This window comes from Anomalospiza imberbis, chromosome 29, assembly GCF_031753505.1.
Source record: "Anomalospiza imberbis isolate Cuckoo-Finch-1a 21T00152 chromosome 29, ASM3175350v1, whole genome shotgun sequence".
Lineage (NCBI taxonomy): Eukaryota > Metazoa > Chordata > Aves > Passeriformes > Viduidae > Anomalospiza > Anomalospiza imberbis.
In genome coordinates, this window is record NC_089709.1 from 1,651,024 (window position 1) to 1,670,513 (window position 19,490).

General features: G+C 63.2%; 4 protein-coding genes across 12 annotated transcripts; 1 reads left to right on the top strand and 3 right to left on the bottom strand.

Moving 5' to 3' along the window:
- Window positions 1-10: 10 nt before the first annotated feature.
- Window positions 11-3,128, bottom strand: LOC137463495 (mothers against decapentaplegic homolog 6-like). Of its 2 annotated transcripts, none has more exons than XM_068174732.1 (4): window positions 2,988-3,128; window positions 2,216-2,629; window positions 1,988-2,071; window positions 11-1,352 (listed from the first exon to the last, which is right to left on the bottom strand). In XM_068174732.1, exons 2-4 carry the CDS (start codon window positions 2,607-2,609, stop codon window positions 817-819), a joined length of 1,014 nt encoding a protein of 337 aa, XP_068030833.1. In that variant the 5' UTR covers window positions 2,610-2,629; window positions 2,988-3,128; the 3' UTR covers window positions 11-816. The 2 variants fall into 2 exon arrangements, with proteins under 2 accessions (XP_068030833.1, XP_068030832.1); XM_068174731.1 differs by having other exon boundaries at window positions 1,973-2,071.
- A 1,767-nt stretch (window positions 3,129-4,895) lies between these two features.
- FLAD1 (flavin adenine dinucleotide synthetase 1) lies at window positions 4,896-7,873 on the bottom strand. The gene is made up of 7 exons (XM_068174726.1): window positions 7,706-7,873; window positions 6,843-7,602; window positions 6,245-6,392; window positions 5,953-6,051; window positions 5,675-5,864; window positions 5,215-5,288; window positions 4,896-5,133 (listed from the first exon to the last, which is right to left on the bottom strand). Exons 1-7 carry the CDS (start codon window positions 7,856-7,858, stop codon window positions 4,998-5,000), a joined length of 1,560 nt encoding a protein of 519 aa, XP_068030827.1. The 5' UTR covers window positions 7,859-7,873; the 3' UTR covers window positions 4,896-4,997.
- Window positions 7,874-8,165: 292 nt separating this feature from the next.
- CKS1B (CDC28 protein kinase regulatory subunit 1B) lies at window positions 8,166-9,103 on the bottom strand. 2 transcript variants are annotated; one of them, XM_068174735.1, is made up of 3 exons: window positions 8,948-9,103; window positions 8,483-8,610; window positions 8,166-8,416 (listed from the first exon to the last, which is right to left on the bottom strand). In XM_068174735.1, the coding sequence occupies exons 1-3, from the start codon at window positions 9,004-9,006 to the stop codon at window positions 8,364-8,366; spliced, it is 240 nt and encodes a 79-aa protein (XP_068030836.1). In that variant the 5' UTR covers window positions 9,007-9,103; the 3' UTR covers window positions 8,166-8,363. The 2 variants fall into 2 exon arrangements, with proteins under 2 accessions (XP_068030836.1, XP_068030835.1); XM_068174734.1 differs by having other exon boundaries at window positions 8,166-8,610.
- A 167-nt stretch (window positions 9,104-9,270) lies between these two features.
- Window positions 9,271-19,386, top strand: SHC1 (SHC adaptor protein 1). Of its 7 annotated transcripts, none has more exons than XM_068174721.1 (14): window positions 9,332-9,396; window positions 11,432-11,515; window positions 15,038-15,199; window positions 15,440-15,510; window positions 15,828-15,891; window positions 16,152-16,271; window positions 16,686-16,739; window positions 16,849-16,900; window positions 17,083-17,209; window positions 17,294-17,462; window positions 17,645-17,705; window positions 17,801-17,980; window positions 18,063-18,325; window positions 18,586-19,385. In XM_068174721.1, the coding sequence occupies exons 2-14, from the start codon at window positions 11,504-11,506 to the stop codon at window positions 18,712-18,714; spliced, it is 1,464 nt and encodes a 487-aa protein (XP_068030822.1). In that variant the 5' UTR covers window positions 9,332-9,396; window positions 11,432-11,503; the 3' UTR covers window positions 18,715-19,385. The 7 variants fall into 7 exon arrangements, with proteins under 7 accessions (XP_068030824.1, XP_068030822.1, XP_068030825.1 ...); XM_068174724.1 differs by having other exon boundaries at window positions 17,816-17,980; XM_068174725.1 differs by having other exon boundaries at window positions 9,342-9,396; window positions 17,813-17,980; window positions 18,586-19,384.
- The last annotated feature ends 104 nt before the right edge of the window (window positions 19,387-19,490 follow it).

Genomic DNA, 19,490 nt, shown 5'->3' on the forward strand with positions numbered 1-19,490 from the left:
GACACGGGGGGTCTCTTGGTGCCGGTGGCACCGTTTATTTAGGTTACAAACAGCACACACGACTCGGGCAATCCGGGATCCCCTCGGCTGCACTTGCTCGGGGCTCCCCCATGCTGCCAGAACGGTTGAAGGACCCCACCCCCCCCCACCCGGGCCTGGGACCTAGCTTGGGTAAGCCTGAACCAGTCCCCACCCCCCCATTCCACCTGCCTCACACCTATCCAGATGTTCTAACCTGCCTCACACCTATCCAGATGTTCTAACCTGCCTCACACCTATCCAGATGCTCTAACCTGCCCCACACTCCAGCTGTGCTCACCTGCCCCACCCTCCCAGCCGTACCAGTTCACTCCCATTTCCCCTTGTCTGCAGTGACACCTAAGCCCACAGCTCCTTCCTCCTCCCCACTCCCTTCTCTCCTGCTCCCCCTGGCCCCACCGGCCCTGGCTGTCACTCCCCAGGCCTGGCCCTGACAATGGGGACTCCTGCCTCACGCTTTGTTTTTTTTTTACAAAAATAGATAAATTAATATAAACTTGAAAATTAAAATAATATTAAAAAAAAAAGATATTAAATAGTGCCCTGTGTCACTGAGAGCCCCATGGCTGGGGGAAGCAAGTGCTGGCAAAGGGGTGACCCATGCAAGGGGGGCATTGCATCCAGTCAGCACTGAGGCAGAGAGTCCACAGAGCCAGGATGATCCTGCTGCAACACAGCCCTGGAAGACACAAGCTGAGGAACAGCAGAAGGGCCCCCCAGCTTGTGAACCTACTTTTGGGGAGCTCCCTGGCACCCCCCCCCCCACCAGCCCCAGCCTCAGCGTGGCTGGCTCAGCAGGACCTCAAGCCAGCATGGGCAGGAGGTGATGAACTGCCGGGAGTAGCAGGGTCCCCAGCCCTTGGCAAAGCTGATGCGGATACTGTGGGGGTCACAGGGTCCCTCCCCCGGTAGCTGCCAGCCCCCTCTGTCCCCTGCCCACCCATAATCGAACACCTTTGCCGAGTAGCCAGGCAGCACCTTGAGGACAGTGAGCCTGCAGGCACCAGGGGGGCTCAGGGTGGGCGAGCTGACGAAGATGGGGTGCTCACTGCGGTTGTACGCCCAGACGCCACCCGGCTCCTGGCTCAGCAGCAGCCCCCGGCCAATCTTGCCGCGTGCCCGCCGGACAGCGCAGCTGCGGTAGGCAGCGGGCAGCTGGGCCAGGCAGAAGCCACTGCCCCACGGCAGCTCGCAGAAGACATTCACCGATGCCTCGTGCACGGCGTAGAGGCGGCCCACGCGCGTCCGGTACTCCCAGTAAGCCAGTTTGCACCAACAGCCATCCTTGATGGTGCTCCACGAGAGACTGGTGTCTGGCAGGGGAGAGCAGAGCTGTCACCACCAGGACATGACTGAGCCAAGCAGCTGGACGGGCCAAGGGGAGTGGGCACAGAGGGCGTATGAGGACGGATAGATGGACGTGGCGCACCAGGGATGCCTCAGCACAGAGTCCTGCGCTGGGTGTGAGCCTCTGGAGCTGTTCCCAGTCCCCAAGTACCGTGGTGAAGGGCTGGGGGCGGGCTGTGAGGGGGGTTGGTCCCTGAGTGCGGGGGAAGGTGGGGCAGTGGCAGCTGGTGGCCTTGGTGGCCAGCAGCCAGGCAGGAGCTGGGGCTGTGTGCGTCAAGGCACATTGTGTGTGTCCCCATAGGCAGCGCTTCCTCCAGCAGGGAGCCTGGAGCTGCCAAAAATAACAGGAGCTTCAGTGGCGCGGGGGGGGGGGGGCGTCTGGGCCCAGACTGCTCCCCCAGCAGGAACCCTCATCCCCTGTCGGAGCCTTTTCCTCCTGCTGGGAGTGACTGCTGGCTCCATTCCCTGATTTTCATGTTCTGTCCCCTCCAATCTCTGCTTCTGACTCAGGGGTTCAGCCCTGCCCAGTGCCCTCCTGCCTGCTGGCTGTGGCAGAGGGTTGTGGAGTGTGGTGGGCCCATCTTACCGCACCAGTCCCCACCGTTGTAGCTGAACTCCATGAGCTGCGGCTCATCTGGCCAGGAGGGACCACAGGATGCCTTCAAGTAGGGGGGTGGTGGGGTTTCTGCAGGGGAGAGAGAAGGAAATAAGAGGCTGGGAGTGCATCCTGCCCCACCAAAGCCCACTGGAGCCCCTGAGCCAGCCCCAGAGAGCAGGGGTCAGAGCCTGGGTGGGCGAGGCAGCCTCCAGTGCTGCTGCCGGCACTCACCAGGTACAGCCAGGCGGCTGAAATGATGGGGGTTGCAGCACAGCCCAGCCAAGTCCCCGCAGGCCCCCTGGCCCCCAGCGCAGTAGCAGAGGTGCTTGAGCTCATGGGACTGGTGGAGGTCAGGCCAGCGGAAGAGGCGACAGAGCAGGACTTGAGGGGGGAGTCCCTGCTTGACCCCTCGTGGGTCCCCCCGCGGTGCCAAAACGCAGCCAGACTCCCAGGCGCCCCGGCTCTCCACCACCTGCACCAGCAGCTCCAGCTCCTCATCCTTCAGCTTCTTGAAGAGGGCATGCACCGCTGGTTTGAGGGCACTGGGGCCATCCTCGGCGCTGGCTGCTGCACAGCGCTGCCGCCACAGCCTCCGCACCAGCCCAGCACGGCGTGAACGGAACATGGGGTGGCCGCGGGGACCACCTGCAGGATGGAGACAGGCATCACCCCCCGTGCCCTCAGAGGGCTGTGGCTCCAGGGGGTCCCAGTGGGGACCCTGTGCATCTTCCCGTGTCCACCCAGATCCCTGGCAAGGCTGCTTTGCCTGGATTTGCTGCGGTCATCCCCACCATGAGGGCACGGTGCCGCTTCAAGGCGTACTGGCCACAGGGTCACATCAGACGTGAGCCCAAAAACAACCCTCACCGCTGGGGAACCTGCCTGTGCTCAGACAGCGAGGGCAGGGGTCCATATGCTCCTGCCCACAGCACCCACCCATTCCCCTCTCACCCCCCATCATGGGGCTGGGAAAGGGGTCCCTGCAGAAGAGGGTCTCACTCACGGTGGGTGGCGGAGGTGGGTGAGAGGCTCCAGGGCACTGCATGGGGCTGCGCTCTCAGGGCGGCCGGCACTGCTCTGCCCGTCACGCGTCACTGCCTGGACTTTTTCCTGTGCTGGGACGCTCTCCCCTCCCCCGGACCTTCCCGTTTGGGGAATTCATTGATTTCCCTCATCCCAGCCAGCCCTGGGGCTGAGCCACCGCCAGGGCCACCACGTCAGGGCTACCACACCAGAACACGGCGGGCACAAGATGCGTGGGCTCCAGGGGCCAGGGATGCCCACTTGGTAGTAGCATGCTACCAAGTGCAGCTGGGCACAGGCAGGAGCCCAAAAAGCCCCACAGACACCAGTGCACAACCACAGGGCAGGGTCCAGCTGAGCAGCTGATCTGAGCTGGGGGAAACCATGAGGCACAATGGCAGGGCACCGTCGTGGCAGACCCCATCCCTACTCGTGTCCTCACAGGGACCATTGCAAGAACCACCTAAGCCCCTCGTGGCACTTTGGGCAAGGGTTCCTGTTGCCCCTCAGTTTTTGACCTGGCCAGGGCCCCCCCGCAGGCAGTGGGTGAGGGTGGGAGCCTGCTCCACAACAAAGGAGCTAATGTAAACGGGACCCTTATCCCGCGCCGGGCCAGGCTTCCTGCTCCTGACTTCCCGCTGAGATAAGGGAGGCCACACTGGCGCCAGTGCTGCTGCCGAGGACAGGGCATGCAGAGCTTCCCCTGTGGTGGGGCCAGGCAGCAGCACAGGCAGTAATGGGGGAGGGTGGGCTCACAGACCCACAGCCATGCTCTGGTGCCACCAGCCATGACCTGTGCTGCAGCTCCCAGCCAGGCTGGGCCCATTGGAGATATTTTGCTCTAGCTGCTTCCCACAGACTGAAACAGGAAATGGCCAGGAGTGGGGGAGCAGGCAGGAGATGCAGGCAGAACCCCAGCTCCCCACTCTTGCCCCTTGGCCCCAAGGGACGTGGGACCCTCAGTCCTGGACAGGGGCGAGGGGTGTGCTGGAGTGCCTTAGTGCTACCCAGGGCTAGGATCAGAAGGTTTGGGGACACACAAACACACACACATTCCCAGAGCTCTGCCCAAACAGATGCAGCCAGTCAGGCACTGCTCAGGTTTATTGGGGTCTCTGATCGGGGGGAGCACAAGCTGGAGCAGAGTCTCAGCGCCAGAGGTCCATCAGCTCCGTCAGCACAGAGCAACAAGCACAGTCCTGGGGAGAGAGGCACAGGGGGTAACAACCCACTGACAAGTACCAAGACCACATCCCCTCAACCCCCAGAATTGCCACAGACAGGCTGTCTCTCCTCAAACACCACGGCCAGGCCCTTTCCACTCCAGGAGCACCATGGTTGGTTTCCGTCACCCCCAAACACCACAGCCAGGTCCCTGTCACGTTCCAAGCACCATGTCAAGTCCAAGCTGCAGGCAGATCACTCACCCACAGCACCAGGGCGGGCTGACGGGGTCCTGTGACACTGGGGGGGCCCTTCCCTAGTCCAGCAGCTCACGGATGCACCAGCTGCAGAGAAGGAGGTAGATGCATTTCCACAGAAGCCGCAGCAACCAGGAGCCCAGGCGCAGCCCAAAGGAGGTGGCAGTGGGTGCTGGCAGTGCCAGTGCCTGTACCCGTGCCACTTGCTGAGGAGCACCCTGCAGACAGGCTGCCATGCTCCAGAAGGGGTGCATGGCCCATGAGGAATCCAGCAGGATCTGACACGGTGGGAGAGGCAGCAGTGCTGACATGCGGGGCCCTGGCCAGCACTGGAACCTGCTACATTCTCTGCATTTCCAAAACTCCTACAGCAGTGGGTGCAGGGAGGGGATACAACCTGGGGACCCTTTTGTTCCTCCCACTCCTGCCCCATAGAGCCCTCGGGGCTCAACAAGACCACGTGCCAGTGCAGTGCAGACTGCAGCAGGTTTATTTAGTGCTGACAGGCAGCAACTTTATTCAGTGTCACTCCCAGCAGCATTCCAGTGGAGGCTCCCAGAGCGTGGCCTTCACTGGCGGGAGGTGCGCTCTTCTTCCTCATTTTCCAGCTCATAGGCAGGCCGGTAGCTCTCCCGGCCCTGAGCATCAGTATAGCACAGGGCTGGGTTCTTCTGTGTGTTGGTCATGCTCCCCAGGGACGTGTAGCTGTGGAAGGAAGAAGCAGCTGCAGGACTGCACCCAGGGCCACTGGCTGTGCATGTGAGAAGGGCAGCTCTGGGCACTCACCCCTTGTCATAGAGGATGCAGTAGGGGACAAAGAGCTTGCGCAGGAACTCCCAGATGTCCCGGTAGCTCCAGTCCTGCAGGCAGAATTGGGCAGGGATTGAGGCAGAGGCAAAAGGCTGCTCTCTTTCCTCCTAGGGAAGCAAGCCATACCTTCCTGGAGAGCACCTGGGAGAGCTAGATGGTCATCAGAGCACCACCGCCCCTCCCAGCAACTCCCCAAACACAGGGCAACCCCCCAGCAGGCAAGAAGGAGCCCTGCCCAACAGCACCCAGCAGCCTCACTGCAGCAAGGGGCACCCACAGCTGCACAGAGGGGCAGCAAACACTCTGGGAGAGTGAGAATTGTGAGAGCAGCTGTCCAGGATGGGGGTGGATCACTGCTGGTTCCCAGCCCCGTCAGGTCCCCCCGCCAGGCCCTGTGGCAACAGCTCCAGCCCCAAAGCGGGCCGAGGCCACGTACCAGCAAGGGGTTCACCCGCATGTACGGGGGCCAGTCGGGGTCTGTCACACACATGGGGGTCAGGGTGCGTGAGTAAGGGTCCGTCCGCCGCGTTCCCATCAGGACAGCCTCCAGCTGTGGCTGCTGCTCCTTCAGCTGGGCCAGCGCCTCCCGGATGGAGCCCTCCACGGTGCACAGCTGGACCCCGTACCTGCGCAGGCAGGGTGGGCAGCTGCCTGCGGGCTGCAAGCAACGCTGCGCAGCCTCTGTGCAGCAGCCCACCCCACTCTGCCTCCTACCTCTGGACTGTTGCCTGAATGAACTGCTCCATTTCAGGGAACGGGGACACGGTGCGAATGTAGAGCACCTGCAGCCGCTCCTGCCTCGCTGGGAACCGCCTGCAGAGAGACCCAGCGCAGCTGTACTCCGGCCGATGGCAACTGGAGGCAAGGCAGCGTCCAGATCCGACCAGCTAGACCCCAGGAATCCGCTCACTCCCCCAGGGTGGAGCAAGCAAGAGCCCCAGAGCCCTGGCCAGGGTCTGCAGGATCCCTCAGCCTTGCCCCAGCCTGAAGCCCCATGCGTGGGTACCTCTGCACAGCAGCGTGGACGAGGTGCAGCAGGGCTGTGCAGTCCTTGCCCCCGTTGAAGCCCACGCAGAGCTGGACCAGGCTGTACTGGTCCAAAGCCTCCTCGATTGTTCGCAGGGCTGCTGCCACCTTCTGCCCCAGGGCCGAGCCTGCCAGGACAGGACAGTTGGTGCCTGCCCAGCTCATGTTCCTTTAGCATGGCCCCAGGGCCTAGGGCACTTCACCCTCTGGATACGTCTCATATCCAGGCACACAGCAGAGCCATTGCTGGCACCACAGCCAAGAGCTTGTTCAACCCAGAGATCTGGGCCACAATGCGACAGGGATCACGAGGGCACTGGGGAACTGTGGCACTACAGCTGCTGCTGCACACTGTGCTCTCAGACCCTGCCACCACCAGCCCTAACGGAGGTTACAGGTCCCATTCCCACCTGTGTGGGATGAAGCCCACTGCAGCTGCAGCACACCTCAAGCCTCCCAGCACACCACAACAGGCAAGCTCTGCTCCCAGGCTGGAGTTCCCACTGCCCCAGCCCTGCTAGGCTGCACAGGAGAAGCATGGAAGCACAGAGCTGTGCTGCAGCACCTCTTCCCAGTACCTGACTCAGCCAGGCCATAAACCTCCACAGCTGCTGGAGAGACACAGTCTGTCACCAATGGCACCGCAACACCCGCTGGCAGCTCCCTCATCAAGAAGCAGTATGCTTCCTCCAGGTCCTGCTCCGACTCCGAGTCCAGGGTCAGCTTCACACGGTAGTAGTTGCTGGTCCAGTCCGGGTACGAGCCCAAGCTGACGCAGCCCCGGAAGGCGGCATCAGCCCTGTCCAGCACCGGCGTGATGACCATCTCATCGGACGCCACGTAGATGGTGCGGGAGTGGAAGCGGGTCTGTTTGCTGTGAAAGAGGTGAGCAAGGCCATCCAGGGCACGCTCCATCAGTGCCGGGATGCCGGGGAAGATGTAGACATTGCGCACACTGACCAGCGGGTACTTGAAGGTGCTGCCAGTGTGCCCGTCTGTGCCATAGTTGAGGCGGGAGGACTCGGGGACGCGAGCCAGCTTCATCTCGGGGCACTGCGCCTCCGTCTTGCCAAAGAACTGCTGCACCAGGGCCACCAGCTCGGGATGGAGGACGACCCTCTCCCCAAAGGCCTTCGCCACGGCCTCGAAGGTCACATCGTCGTGCGTGGGGCCGATGCCCCCGGAAGTCAGCACGTAGGTGAAGCGAGCAGCAAAGGTGGCCACCTCACTGGCGATGGCCTCCACGTCATCGGGGACCACGGAGATCCGGCCGACACTCACGCCAAGAGCACGCAGCCGCCGGCACATGAAGAAGGAGTTTGTATCCTGCGTGTAGCCCTGAGGGGAACGGAGGCGTCCATGACGGCGGGGCGCCCCGACCCCAGGCGCAGGCCCCCGCGCCCGCCCCACCCCCGCAGCCCAGGCCCAGCCCCGGCCGCACCTTGAGAATCTCGTCGCCGATGACAATGATGCCGGCGGTGCTGCTGGCGGATCCCTGGGCCGGCGGTGCCGGGCCCGAAGCGGCCATGGGGCGCCAGGCGGCAGCGCGCAGAGACCCCCGCGCTCGCCCCGCGGCCCGCAGCGCTCCCCACATGGAGCCGCCCGGGCACCGCCCCGCACCCCGCCCCGCGCGCTCACAGGCCGGCCCGCACGTCCGTCACGCGGCACCGCCAGCTCCCATTGGCCGAGAGGCGGGACCTGCGGGGACGGAACCATCGCAGGGGCGGGGAGAGGGGGGCGTCGGGGGGGCAGCTCCGCCTCCATGGCCGTGCCCGCCGGGCCGGGGCATGTGCGGCCCCGTCTCCGGTGGGCGCGGGGAGGCTCTCCCCCTCCCCCCCCCAAGACCCCCTCGGCACCGGGATGCTTTCGCCCTCCACCCACCGGCACTGCAGACAGACAGCTCCCAAACATCACTTTATTGAAACTTTGGAGGCATCGCAACGGGAAGGGCTCCCGGAACCAGGGCCGAGCCGCCAAAACGACGCGCAGGCAGCGTCGAGGGTCACGGGGTGAAGCGCCCGAGAAATGCCGAGGAGAAGGAGGAGGAAGGTGTTGTCTCAACGTGGAAGGACTGAGAGCTTCAGCAGGCCAGGGGCCACTCACTTTTCCGGCTTCTTCGGCAGTGGCCGTCGGAAGAGCAGGATGTGGGGCTCTGCGGGGCAAGAGAGGGGTTCAGACCGGGCCCCCTGGGCACCACCCGCTGCCCCGCGGCGCTCACCTGGCTCGTGGATCATGTAGTGGACCCAGCCCTGGCTCTGCTGCACGCCCAGGTTCCGCCACTCCGACTCCGACAGCAGGTGGGTCTTGGGCACCAGCTTGGCGATGTCCTTGGGCAGCATCACGTGCCTGCAGCCCCGCAGCTCTCAGTCAACACCGGGGCACCCCCCGACAGCCCCTCACTGCCCAGGACGGAGATTCCCTACCGGCGAGCTGCGCCGTGACCCGATGCAGAACCCTCACCGGGATCCCCCCGTGATACCGGGACAGTTCCCCTCTCGCTTCACTGGGGAGCCACGACTCGCCCACCACTCCCTCCCCTCCCACTCGCGAGCCCTTAACAGCCTCTCCACCCCGCCGCTCTACGCTACCGAGGCATCTCCCTCCATCACCCCAGCAAACCTCAACCGAGACCCCTGCACCCTTATCGAGCAGGCGTTACCGGGACCGCTATCCCGCTCCGTACCGGTACTCAAACTCCTCATCGTCGTACTTGTCCGAGTAGTAGATCTGCTTGTGCGCCATGACAGGCCCGCCGTGCCCTCCCTCGGCGGCCGTTGGCGCCCCCCCCCCCCCCGCCCCCCGCGGCACTTTCAAACACCGCCGCCTCGCGCGCTCATTGGCCGGCGCCGCCCCGGGGGCGGGGCGAGGAGGGGCGGCGCGGCTGCCCATTGGCCGGCGCGCGCGCGACGCGGCGGGGCCGCGGCGCCGCTTACCCGCGGGCCGGGCGCGGCCCGCGATTGGCTGGCGCGTGTGTGTGTGTGTGTGGGGGGGGGGGTGTCACGTGACGCGGGCGCGGCGGGGCCACGCCGGAGGGGCGCGGGCCGGAAGTGAGTGGCGGCGGGGGCGGGGGGCGCGGCGCGCGCGGGAGCGGCGGAGAGCGGCGCGAGGCCCGCGCGTGACCGATGGTGCCCGGTGAGCGCGCGCCGGCCGGGGCGGTGAGGGCGCGCGCGGACGGAGGAGGAGGAGGAGGAGGAGGAGGAGGGGGGGACACCCGCGCAGGGCCCGGGATTCAAGGCCAGGCCCCGGCCGCGCCCCCGCGGCCCCGGTGTCGCCGGACTGAGGCCGCATCGCTCGCTCGCTCGCTCGCCGCCGCTTTCCGCGGAACGGGTGGGGGTTTCTGCCGCAGCCGCCCCCGAGACGCCGCCGCTCCCCGTGCTGTGAGGGCCGTGCCGCCCTTCCCCGGCTGCCTCGTTTGCCCCGCGTGAGGGAGCCTGGCCGCGGGGCAGGCCCGGACCCTCCTGTGTGCCGCCCGACGGGGGTTGGAGGAGCCGGTGCCGTGCTGTGCGGAGATCCTGGGGTGACCCACGCGACGTGGCGGCCGGCTGTGTGTGCCTGGGGCTCCAGGCTTGCGTTGCCCCACCCCGTGCCGGTGCGAGACACGGGAAGGACACCGGCTGTAGAGGTGTGCTGCAGGGTCTAGGGAGAATCCCGAGCCCCAAGACTGGCACGACCTCCAGCAGGGACGGGGTTTGGAGGGTTCCTCGGCCTCTGCGGTGCTGGGGTCTGCCCTCCCGCCGTCTGTGCTTCAGAGTAAGGCAGCAGTGAGTACCTGGAGCCTACCCAGCTGTTGTGGACAGGGGTAGCTGCTCCGTCTTGGAGATGTGTGTGTGTGCTCTCCAGCAGTGTGTTGTGTCCATCTGTTCTTGCTTCTCCCCTTGAATCTCTTAAATGGGGTCACCCACACAGATTATAGACCATGGACACAGCTTCCAAGGGAATGTGACCTGGGCCCTGCTTGCCACGTTGGCGCTGCAGAAGTCTGTGGGCAAAGGGCACTGCTTTTTGGTGCTTGCCAGGGCTGCCCTGGTGTCAGCCTGTAACAGAGGGGCTGAAGATGCCATTTCCTCTCGGCCAAGGAGGGCTTGAAGATCCCCCTGCTTTGGTGGGGGAATGCCTTGGCTGGGGCAAGGCAAGTGAGCAGTGTTCTATCTTCGGGAGCAGTGTTCCTTCCTCGGGAGGGACACTAATGGGCTGTGGTAAGGCTGAGCACCCTGGCTCTGGGTGATGATACTCCTTCCCTGCCACCAGCCTCGGTGCCTGATGTCCAAAGGATGTGGTCGCCACCTCTGCTCGGCGGTGCCGTGGTGCTGCAGGGGTCAATCTCCACTGCCATGGCCAAGCATAGCACTCCTTATCTTGCCGCCTTCCAAGCTACTGGCGACAGCTGGCACAGGCTGCAGATAAAGGAACAATTGCTGCCAAGCAGTAAATCATGTCTGCTGCCCTGCACTGCTCCACCGGCCTGGCCTTGACTGCCTCAGCTGGGCAGTGGCAGTGAGAAGAGTGCTTTGCTTGCCTTGTTTTCCCCTCACAGAGCTTCCTGCCTCTGCCAGCTGAGACAGAGTAAAAATTTACCAAAGTAGAAATCTATTTAGATTTAGGTAAAATGCGTGTCTTGATTTTTCACCGCAATTCATTGCTCACCCCTTGCAGAGTCTTTCCATGACTCCTGTCTTCACCGGTTCCCTTGGGAGGAAGGGACGCAGCCCTGGGGGCTCGGTGTATAATTTTGCATCAGGGTGCCAGCTGAAGGGGTGGAGGAGGGGGCAGCTCTGCCCCTCTGGTTGCTTTTGCTCTCCCTCCTTGCGTGTGGTTTTCCAGTACTGGTTTTTGGGCCGGGCAGGGACCGGCTCCAGCACTTTTCTTGGGTCACAGGGTGACTCTAGGCCCCCGATACCATTTGCCAGTGTGGGCAGAGCCCAAGCAGGGCTCAGCCTCCTCTTCCTGTCCCGGCGCATCCCATTTCCATCTTATTTCCAATGGGAAGAAGGCAGCTTCCAGGTTTCTCTTACTCTTTGTGCCAGCAGCATGTTGCACGGCAGCCACAGCCCCATCCACCTGTGGACAGCATGGAGGAGCAGGGTCTGCCTCTTGGCACCGTGGCCCCCACCCACCTCAGCGGGCTGGGACAGGGCTGGCTAACTCCCTGTTTGTCCCCGAACCGCAGGTCGGAGTGCCAGACGAGAGGGGCTGTGTGTCTCTGCTCCCTGCCCGGGGCCTGCCCTGCCCTCCGCCGGCGATGGAGTATGTGGTAAGGACTTCGGTGGAGGGCTAAGTGGCTTCGGTGGTGGACCCTGCCTGCCTCCTCTGCCTTCTGGGAGGTCTCCAGCCTCTTCCCCAGATCTCCACTGGTATCTCCTAACCCCCTCTTCAGAACGAAGGAGAGGTTGCGTGCAGGAATGCATAAATGTTCGATGCTGCTGTGATGTGTGGGGGGAAAATCAGCTGTTGGCTGGATTTGAGTGTTCTCCTTTGCTTCACCCCTGCCTCAGAGGTTCAGCATTGGCTGCAGTTGGGCAGAGGGGGTCTCCTGCCCAGGGCGAGGTCTGTATGTGTGGCCATCTGCACCTTGCTGCAATTTCTTGCCAAACCACTGGTATGTTCCAGGCCTCTGACTCAGCTCCCAGGTTTTTCTTCCTGGGAGGATGTTGGTAGTGGAGACCTGAGCATCCCCACTCTTCTTCTCTTCCTTGCCCCAGCTGATGTGTGAAGTCCCAGTCTCAGGTGCCTGAAAGTAGTCCACGTCCCTCTGTTTCTCACGATCCATTGTCTTTCTGTGGTGGCAAGGCACATGGAGCAGCACATGGGCCAGGACATGTCCCCAGAGCTCCTTGGGGGCAGTTGTTCCAGCTGCTCTGCTCATCCTCTGCTGCAGGGGCAGGAGCTCCTGGCATCTGCCTGGCAAGGGGAAGGGCTGCAGCCTGTGGGATGGGGCTTGGGACTGCCTGTTCAGGCAGGGCTGGTGTTCTGCGCCTCTGCACATTTCCAGCTTTGCCTTTTGCACTCAGAGCCCACTGGGAGGGAGCTCTGATGCCCTGGGGTGGACTCTGGGGTTGAGGGGGCTGCGATGGTAGCACCTGTGGTCTCGAAGGGCTGGGAGCTGCAATGCATCTTGTAACAGGCTGTTGAGTGATGTGGGCAGACTGGCCTCGAAGGTTCTGAGAAAATCAGGAATTACTCTAGCTTATAAAAGCAGAGATGTGTCTGAGCAGGAGCTTCAGCTGGAAGGCTTATCAGCCCTTTGCTGCCTGTAGGTGACGGCTGCTCCAAGCCCTGGGGCCGAGGAGACACTCCTGCCCCCTTGCAATTCCGTCCTGCTCTTATCCTGGGGGAGCATCAGGGCTCACACAGCTGCCATGCCAGGCAAACCCAGGCCCACATCAACTGGTGGCCAGTCCGTCACGGGCAAACCCCACTGCTCCACGGCCACTTGATGCTGCCCAGCCAGACTCCCCTGGCAACAGGGCTGCACCGGCCCCTCACCGGGCCAGCAACTTCCTGGCTCCGGGCTTCCTGCTTTTCTTTAGAGGAGTGGTGCTGCGGCCACAGGAAGGTCACAGCACTGAACAGCCGGGGGCCCCTGGAGGGGACAAGCACTTTGTGGAACAGCCAGCACAGGCTCTCTGCCTGTGGGACCACCACGGCTGAGCTGGGGGGGCTGGCCTTCACAGAGCTAGTGTGCATGGCCACGGAGATGCTTCAGTGACTGGCCCACTCGCGTCACGTAGGTGGCAATTTCCAGCTCTGTTCTGGCTTTCCTTTCCCTGTCCCCACGGCAGTGTGCCAGGTTTTGTGAAGTGGGGCAGGCAGCTGCCAGTGCCAAGCAGTGCTCCAAGCAGGGAGAGCCTTTTCCTTGGCCTGGGTTTACCCAGTTTTGGTTTGGTGGACAGGGCACCTGGTGGTTGGTAAGGGTCTGGCTCGTGATGCGTCAGGGGTTGGGTTCTGTCTGAACTCCTTGCCTCATCCTATAGGTGGTAAAGGGGGGAGAGCTCTTGTCCCTCAGTGGGACCAGGGCTGTGGAGGGCAGCACAGTCGGGCTGGCCCAAGTTCCTGCTGCATGCAAATGCGTCGAGGAAAGGGGGACAGGGGACACCTGCCCCTGAGCCCCCTGATCCACAGGTGGGAGTTTCACACAGCTCCCCGAGGCTGGAGGGGCAAACTTTGCCCCCGGCACGTTTTTGCCGCCCCGCTCCCGCTAGCTCCGCCCGTGACCTTGATTTTTCTGCTCCAGATAAGCGCCGCGTCCCCACCCCTCGCCGGGAGCCCCTCCTGCGTTGCGCCCCAGCCCCAGCGCAGCCCGCGCCGCGGGCAGAGCCTGCCCCGCCGCCTGTGAGTCAGCACAGCTCTTCCGATCAGCCGCATCCCCTTCATCTCTTCTCCCGGGAGGAACAGCTGGGATGCGGGAAGCAGCAGCAATTAGCTGCAGCCTCTCCCACAGGCTCCCCACCACGACTGGGGGTTTGTGCTGAGCCCTGCCTTGCCCAGCGCACAGCCTACCTGTATCCTGCTCCTGGCCGTCCTCCTCTTTCTCCCACCAGCCCTCCAGGCAAGATCTGTGCTCTCAAAGGACTGCATGTCCCTGTATTCCAGGAAGCTGCGAGAGCACCGGTGTCATCTCAGCATCGCTGCTCCCTCCCGGCAGAGCCCGGCAAGCCAACAGCAGCTGCTCCCCGCCGGCACGTGGGCTGCGTGGCGCTGGCTGCCACAGAAGGACCTTGTTCCCTCCTGGACAGTGCTCGGAGCAGGGCTGGGATGGGCTTGGATGCGTTCTGTGTCTGCCTCATCTCCGGGCTTTAAATATTCATGCTTTTGATTTTCTCTTAGCGGCCAGTGGCACAGGGGCTGGAGTGAGCTGTGGGGCGGAGGGTGGCTGTGCTGAACCCAGCAGCAGGGCAGAGGGAGCTGGATCTGGTCCTGGATGAAGACAATGGGTTTTGTTGCTGGCCCGGTGTTGAAGTGGCAAGGGGCTTGAGGACCTCCAGGCTGGGCCAGAGCATTCTGAGCTCCGTTCCCTGAGCCAGCAGCTCCCCAGGGTGTCGCTGCGGCCCCGTTTCCTCCCTGCTGTAGCGCGTTGCTCTCAGTCTAAACGGATCTGCACATCCTTGCTGACGCCGATCACGATTGATCGGCTGTGCCTGCACAGTGCTGGGCAGCCCCCTGGACCTGCCGCTGCCATCCCAGGCCCAGCTCTCCCTGCCAGCCATGTCGGGCTGGCGTGGATCTAGCGCAGAGTTCAGCCGAGGCTTCTGCTTGGGGGCAGCTTCCCGGTGGCTGCAGGCACTCGGACTCTTTGTGGGGCCCCTGTGAGGCCCAGCTGGCTGCATCCACCCTACTGCCACTTTGGACAGGGCGGCTGTGGCCCTTCTCACCTGTCTCCAGCATGGATCTACTGCAAAAGAGCAAATACAGCCACCTGCGGAACGAGTCCGTCTCCTCTCCGGAGGAGGCTGTGGCGGGCCTGGGAGTCCTGCCCTCCCCAGTGGAGTCCCTTGCAAGCATGCAGTCTCTGCCTGGTTCCCTGTCCTCCTCCCTCAGCCACGCTGCACCTCTCGGCGAGCTCTCGCCTGAGCTGGAGGAGAGCCCTACCACCCTCTGCTCCTTCTTCCCCAAAATGGCCAACCTGAAGCTCTCCAATCCCGCCAACTTGCTCAGCTTGCGGGGCTCTTCAGCCGGCAGCAGCCCAGGGGAGCCTGGTCGCCCCGGGATGCCAGCACTAGTGCCAGAGGGTGCTGCCAGCCCCGGCTCAGTGAGACCTGTCACTGTCTGTTCCCAGGATATGAACAAGCTGAGCTGTGGGAAGAAGACGCGGGTGGAAGGTGGCCAGCTGGGGGGTGATGAGTGGACCCGCCACGGCAGCTTTGTCAATAAGCCCACCCGTGGCTGGCTGCATCCGGATGACAAGGTCATGGGCTCTGGGGTCTCCTACCATGTCCGGGTGAGTGCTGGGGACTGGGGAGGTGTGGGAAGGGTCACTGTGGGGATTTGGGGATTTCCTGGTGGTAGGATGCACCATGCTCTTTGGGGAGGGGTGGGGGACAGGGCAGGGCAATGAGCAGTGGGATTCCCAGGGAAGTTACTGCTGCAGAGCTGGGGTGCTTGAGGCCCCAGCCCTCTCCATGGCTGCATGGGGGACAAACTCCATGGCTGGCCAAGCTCACCTTGCTCTCTTGCACAGTACATGGGCTGTGTGGAAGTGCTCCAGTCCATGAGGGCTCTGGATTTCAGCACCAGGACACAGGTGACCAGGTGAGCTCTGCCTCTCGCCAGGGGCTGCTCCTTTTGGGGAGGGCTGAGGAAGTTGTCTGAGCCCTAGGCAAGCCCCTGGTAGCATGTGAGGCTTTCAGTGGGGGCCAGGGGCAGCTGCAGGCCATCAAATACTAATTCCAGTGCACTTCGCCCACCCAAAGAGCCCCAGCTGGCACTGCCTGAGAGCTTCCACTTTGTCACCCTGACTCTCCTGTGCTGATCCCTGTGTCCCCACTATCCTGACTATGCCGTGGTTGGGAGGGTCTTGGGGCAAGGCAGGCACTGTGGGAACTGACATTTCACTGCACTTCCTGCAGGGAGGCCATTGGGCTGGTATGTGAGGCTGTGCCTGGTGCCAAGGGAGCTGTGAGGAGGAGGAAGGTGAGGCCTGCCTGGGAAGCTGCTGGGGGAGCGTTTGTAGCTGGTTTGGGAACAGGGCCAAGGACCAGATCCCAGCGCAGCTGGCAGTGCTGTGCTGGTCAGCCCAGGGCTCTGATCTCCCAGCTGAGGCTTGGGCCAGGGCTGCTGGTGAGGACAAGGTGCCCATCTCTGCTGTGGAAGCAGTGGGATGTGTCCTGTCCTCCTGCTGCTGGGCTGTCTGGTCTGGGGAGCCCCTTCTCTACGCTACCATTTGCCCCTAGCCCTGCAGCCGTTCCCTGAACTCCATCCTGGGCAAGAGCAACCTGAAGTTTGCAGGCATGCCCATCACCCTGACCATCTCCACCAGCAGCCTCAACCTCATGGCCTCAGACTGCAAGCAGGTGAGAAATGGGGAGGGGCTGGGTTAGCTTTGGGCAAGCAGGAATCCTCATGTACCTCACCCCAGATCTTGCTGGGGCAGGGGATGCCCCCGGCCTCCCCAGGGAATGTGTGGATGGGCTGTGAGATGAGTGCTCACCTCCCTGCGGTCCCTGGGGCTGAAGAGGTGGGAGGAATATCCCACGTGCTTTGTGGGATCTCTCCAAGTCCCCTTGCCTGGGGCCAGATCTCCTGGTTTTGACCCCACTCCCGGTGATGTCCCAGTCCTTTTCCTGGTGGGTCTGTGGCTCATATCCAGGGCTCTGGAGGATTTTGAGCCCCCATGGCGGGTCAGCCCTGGGAGGAGCGGGATGTGCCACCCCTGGGTGGGTGACAAGAAATTCCTGCCTGTGTCCAACAAGCTCTCCACCTTGCAGATCATTGCCAACCACCACATGCAGTCTATATCCTTTGCATCAGGGGGAGACCCGGTGAGTACCCGGCAGGGTCCCCATCGTGCCCTGTGTGGGGGCCTCTCCTGCCCCCTGCCCAGCTCTGGGGCCCAGCAGCCCTGTCTCACTGCTGCTGTCTCACCCACAGGACACGGCCGAGTATGTCGCCTATGTTGCCAAAGACCCCGTCAATCAGAGAGGTGAGGGTGCTGCAAGGGTCCTCGATGCCAAAGCCCCACTTTGGAGGTGTTCAGAATCAGCTCAGCGTAGCGGGGGGAACTGGATGACCCCTAAGAAAGCTCTGGGGTGTACAGGGCAGGCTCTGGGGTGGAGAACCTCGGTGCTGGAGTTCCACAATCCCACCCCACCATTTTCTACCCAGCCTGCCATATCCTGGAGTGTCCTGAAGGCTTGGCACAGGATGTGATCAGCACCATCGGGCAGGCCTTCGAGCTGCGCTTCAAGCAGTACCTGAAGAACCCTCCAAAGCTGGTGACCCCCCACGACAGGTCAGAGCAGGGTGGTGTGTCAAGGAGGAAGGCGGTTTTGGAGAGGGCTGCCGTCACAGGCTTGTCTGTGCTGTGCTCTCCCAGGATGGCAGGGTTTGATGGCTCTGCCTGGGATGAAGAAGAGGAGGAACCAGCCCCAGATCACCAGTACTACAACGACTTCCCCGGCAAGGAACCTCCCATTGGGGGGGTCGTGGACATGCGGCTGCAGGATGGGACTGCTCAGAGCCCAAATCACTTGGGTGCCACACTGGTGAGGTTCTGGGCATGTCCTCTTGGGGAGGCACCATCTTATAAGGGAGATGTAGGGACCCTGACTGGGCCACGGGTTCTGCTGGAGGTGATTTTTGTCTCCCCAGTGTCTGGGGTGTGGGGGAGCAGGAAGGGGGATGAGCAGGAAAGGGGATGAGGGCTCATCACTGCCTCTCCCTGCAGCCTGTCGGCCAGTCGTCCGGTGGGGAGTATGACCCCCAGAAGCAGCACGCTCCAGCCCAAGGTAACGTGATGGGTGTCTCCATCCTCTTCCATGGACCCCACTGCTGGTGGGCACTGGTGAGGGGCCAAGGTGGGCTGAAGCCCTGCTGACCACAGCGCTCCTGGCAGCAGGGAGAGAGAAATACCCAGCTCCAGCGGGCACGCCTGGCCGCACGGACCTCTTTGATGACCCGTCGTACGTCAACGTGCAGAACATAGACAAGACACGGCAAGCTTCAGCCTCTGGCACCCCCGCCACGGCCAACGGCAGCACACAGAGGGACCTCTTCGACATGAGTGAGTAAACAGTGGCTGCAGCCAGGGCGCCCAGGGTGGCTGTGGGCTTGGTCATGGTCCCCCTGCTCCTGTGTCCTTGCAGAGCCCTTTGAAGATGCCCTGCGTGTGCCCCCATCTGTGCCTGTGGGGCTGCCCCCCGCCCAGGTGGTGGCCTCCATGGAGGAGCAGCTGAGGCGGGAACCCTGGTACCATGGGAAGATGAACCGCAAGGAGGCTGAGAAGCTGCTGAAGGTGAACGGAGACTTTCTGGTGCGGGAGAGCACCACCACCCCTGGCCAGTATGTGCTGACTGGCTTGCAGGGTGGGCAGCCCAAGCATCTGCTGCTCGTCGATCCTGAGGGAGTGGTGAGTCCACGTAGGGACCCCGGGGATGGAGCCTGGGACAGCGTGGGGAGGGGGGGTCCTAGGGGTTACAAGAGCCACCAGAGCATTGAGGTCCTGCACTGCTTGTCAGGGGACAACTCTGGGCTGGCTTTGGGGATGGCAGAGCATGGGTTTGAGACTGCAGCCCCAGATCTGTGCCCAGCCCGTGCCATGCAGGCTGGTAGCTCTGGCCTCACGTGGGCCCTGACAGCCTCCTGAGCACCCCTTTTCTGGCCCCCCAGGTGAGGACAAAAGATCATCGCTTCGAGAGCGTCAGCCACCTCATCAGCTACCACATGGACAATCACCTGCCTATCATCTCGGCCGGCAGTGAGATGTGCCTGCAGCAGCCAGTGGAGAGGAGACTGTGAGCGCCCGGGGACCCCAGTGCACGGCTCCCCCAATGCGCAGCCCTGTGGCCGTGTTCCATGCCCCAGGGAGCCCTCAGACTCTTCCAGGTGCTCCACCCAGGACTGAGCGTGGACTTGGCTGAGGACAGGGCCTCTCTCCTTTCACCGCATGGAGCTGGTGGCCATGGGGGGCTCAGGCTGTGAGTGCCTGCTGGGTAGGGAACTGTTCTTGCAAAGCCCACGCCCCTCCAGCTCCAGCCTTTGCAGAGCAGCTCAGCTCCTACCAAAACCCAGCCCTGCTGCTGTGCCACAGCCACTCTTGTGCTCACCAGCACGGGCTCAGGACTGGCAGGGCTGAGCCCCCCTGAGCCAGAGGCAGCCTGTCCTTATCTCTGGCCCCTGGGCCAACGAGGGGGCCCATGGGGGGGCTCCGCTCCCCAAAGCACGAGGCCCTCGACCGTACCGGATCACTTTACGTGTTAACTCTGTGCCTTGACCCCGCAGGTCCCACACTCTTATGCAAGGGCAGGGGCTGGTTACAGAGCCTCCCCCGTGCTCCCAGCACCCCGTACCCCATCCGTGACATGCTTGTGCTCCGGGACGGTGCCACCACTGTCCCCTTCCTCCCTTCCCTGCCCGTCCCGGCTGGGCAAGGGCAACTCTGGCAGCCCCGGGTTGGGGGGGGAGGGTTGGCGGGAGGACCCCCCCCCTCCTTTCCTGCATGCACAGTGTAACTCCCCCCAAGCCAAAGCGCAGCCCCAGGCCCCTGCCCCGCTATACCAAAGGAACTGGCGGTT

What these genes read in the sequence shown, in the direction of transcription:
- LOC137463495 (XM_068174731.1), bottom strand. Translation starts at nt 2,609, where the DNA reads ATGTTCCGTTCACGCCGTGCTGGGCTGGTGCGGAGGCTGTGGCGGCAG. An exon ending in CAGCCGCCTGGCTGTACCTG is followed by an intron (nt 2,072 to 2,215) that starts GTGAGTGCCGGC and finishes TCTCCCCTGCAG; the next exon opens with AAACCCCACCACCCCCCTAC. An exon ending in CAACGGTGGGGACTGGTGCG is followed by an intron (nt 1,353 to 1,972) that starts GTAAGATGGGCC and finishes CTCCCCTGCCAG; the next exon opens with ACACCAGTCTCTCGTGGAGC.
- FLAD1 (XM_068174726.1), bottom strand. Translation starts at nt 7,858, where the DNA reads ATGTGGGGAGCGCTGCGGGCCGCGGGGCGAGCGCGGGGGTCTCTGCGC. An exon ending in TTATGGCCTGGCTGAGTCAG is followed by an intron (nt 6,393 to 6,842) that starts GTACTGGGAAGA and finishes CTGTCCTGGCAG; the next exon opens with GCTCGGCCCTGGGGCAGAAG. An exon ending in GTCCACGCTGCTGTGCAGAG is followed by an intron (nt 6,052 to 6,244) that starts GTACCCACGCAT and finishes GTCTCTCTGCAG; the next exon opens with GCGGTTCCCAGCGAGGCAGG.
- CKS1B (XM_068174734.1), bottom strand. Translation starts at nt 9,006, where the DNA reads ATGGCGCACAAGCAGATCTACTACTCGGACAAGTACGACGATGAGGAG. An exon ending in GATGAGGAGTTTGAGTACCG is followed by an intron (nt 8,611 to 8,947) that starts GTACGGAGCGGG and finishes GCGGGGCTGCAG; the next exon opens with GCACGTGATGCTGCCCAAGG.
- SHC1 (XM_068174718.1), top strand. Translation starts at nt 14,645, where the DNA reads ATGGATCTACTGCAAAAGAGCAAATACAGCCACCTGCGGAACGAGTCC. An exon ending in ATCACTTGGGTGCCACACTG is followed by an intron (nt 17,463 to 17,644) that starts GTGAGGTTCTGG and finishes CTCTCCCTGCAG; the next exon opens with CCTGTCGGCCAGTCGTCCGG. An exon ending in GCAGCACGCTCCAGCCCAAG is followed by an intron (nt 17,706 to 17,800) that starts GTAACGTGATGG and finishes TGCTGACCACAG; the next exon opens with CGCTCCTGGCAGCAGGGAGA.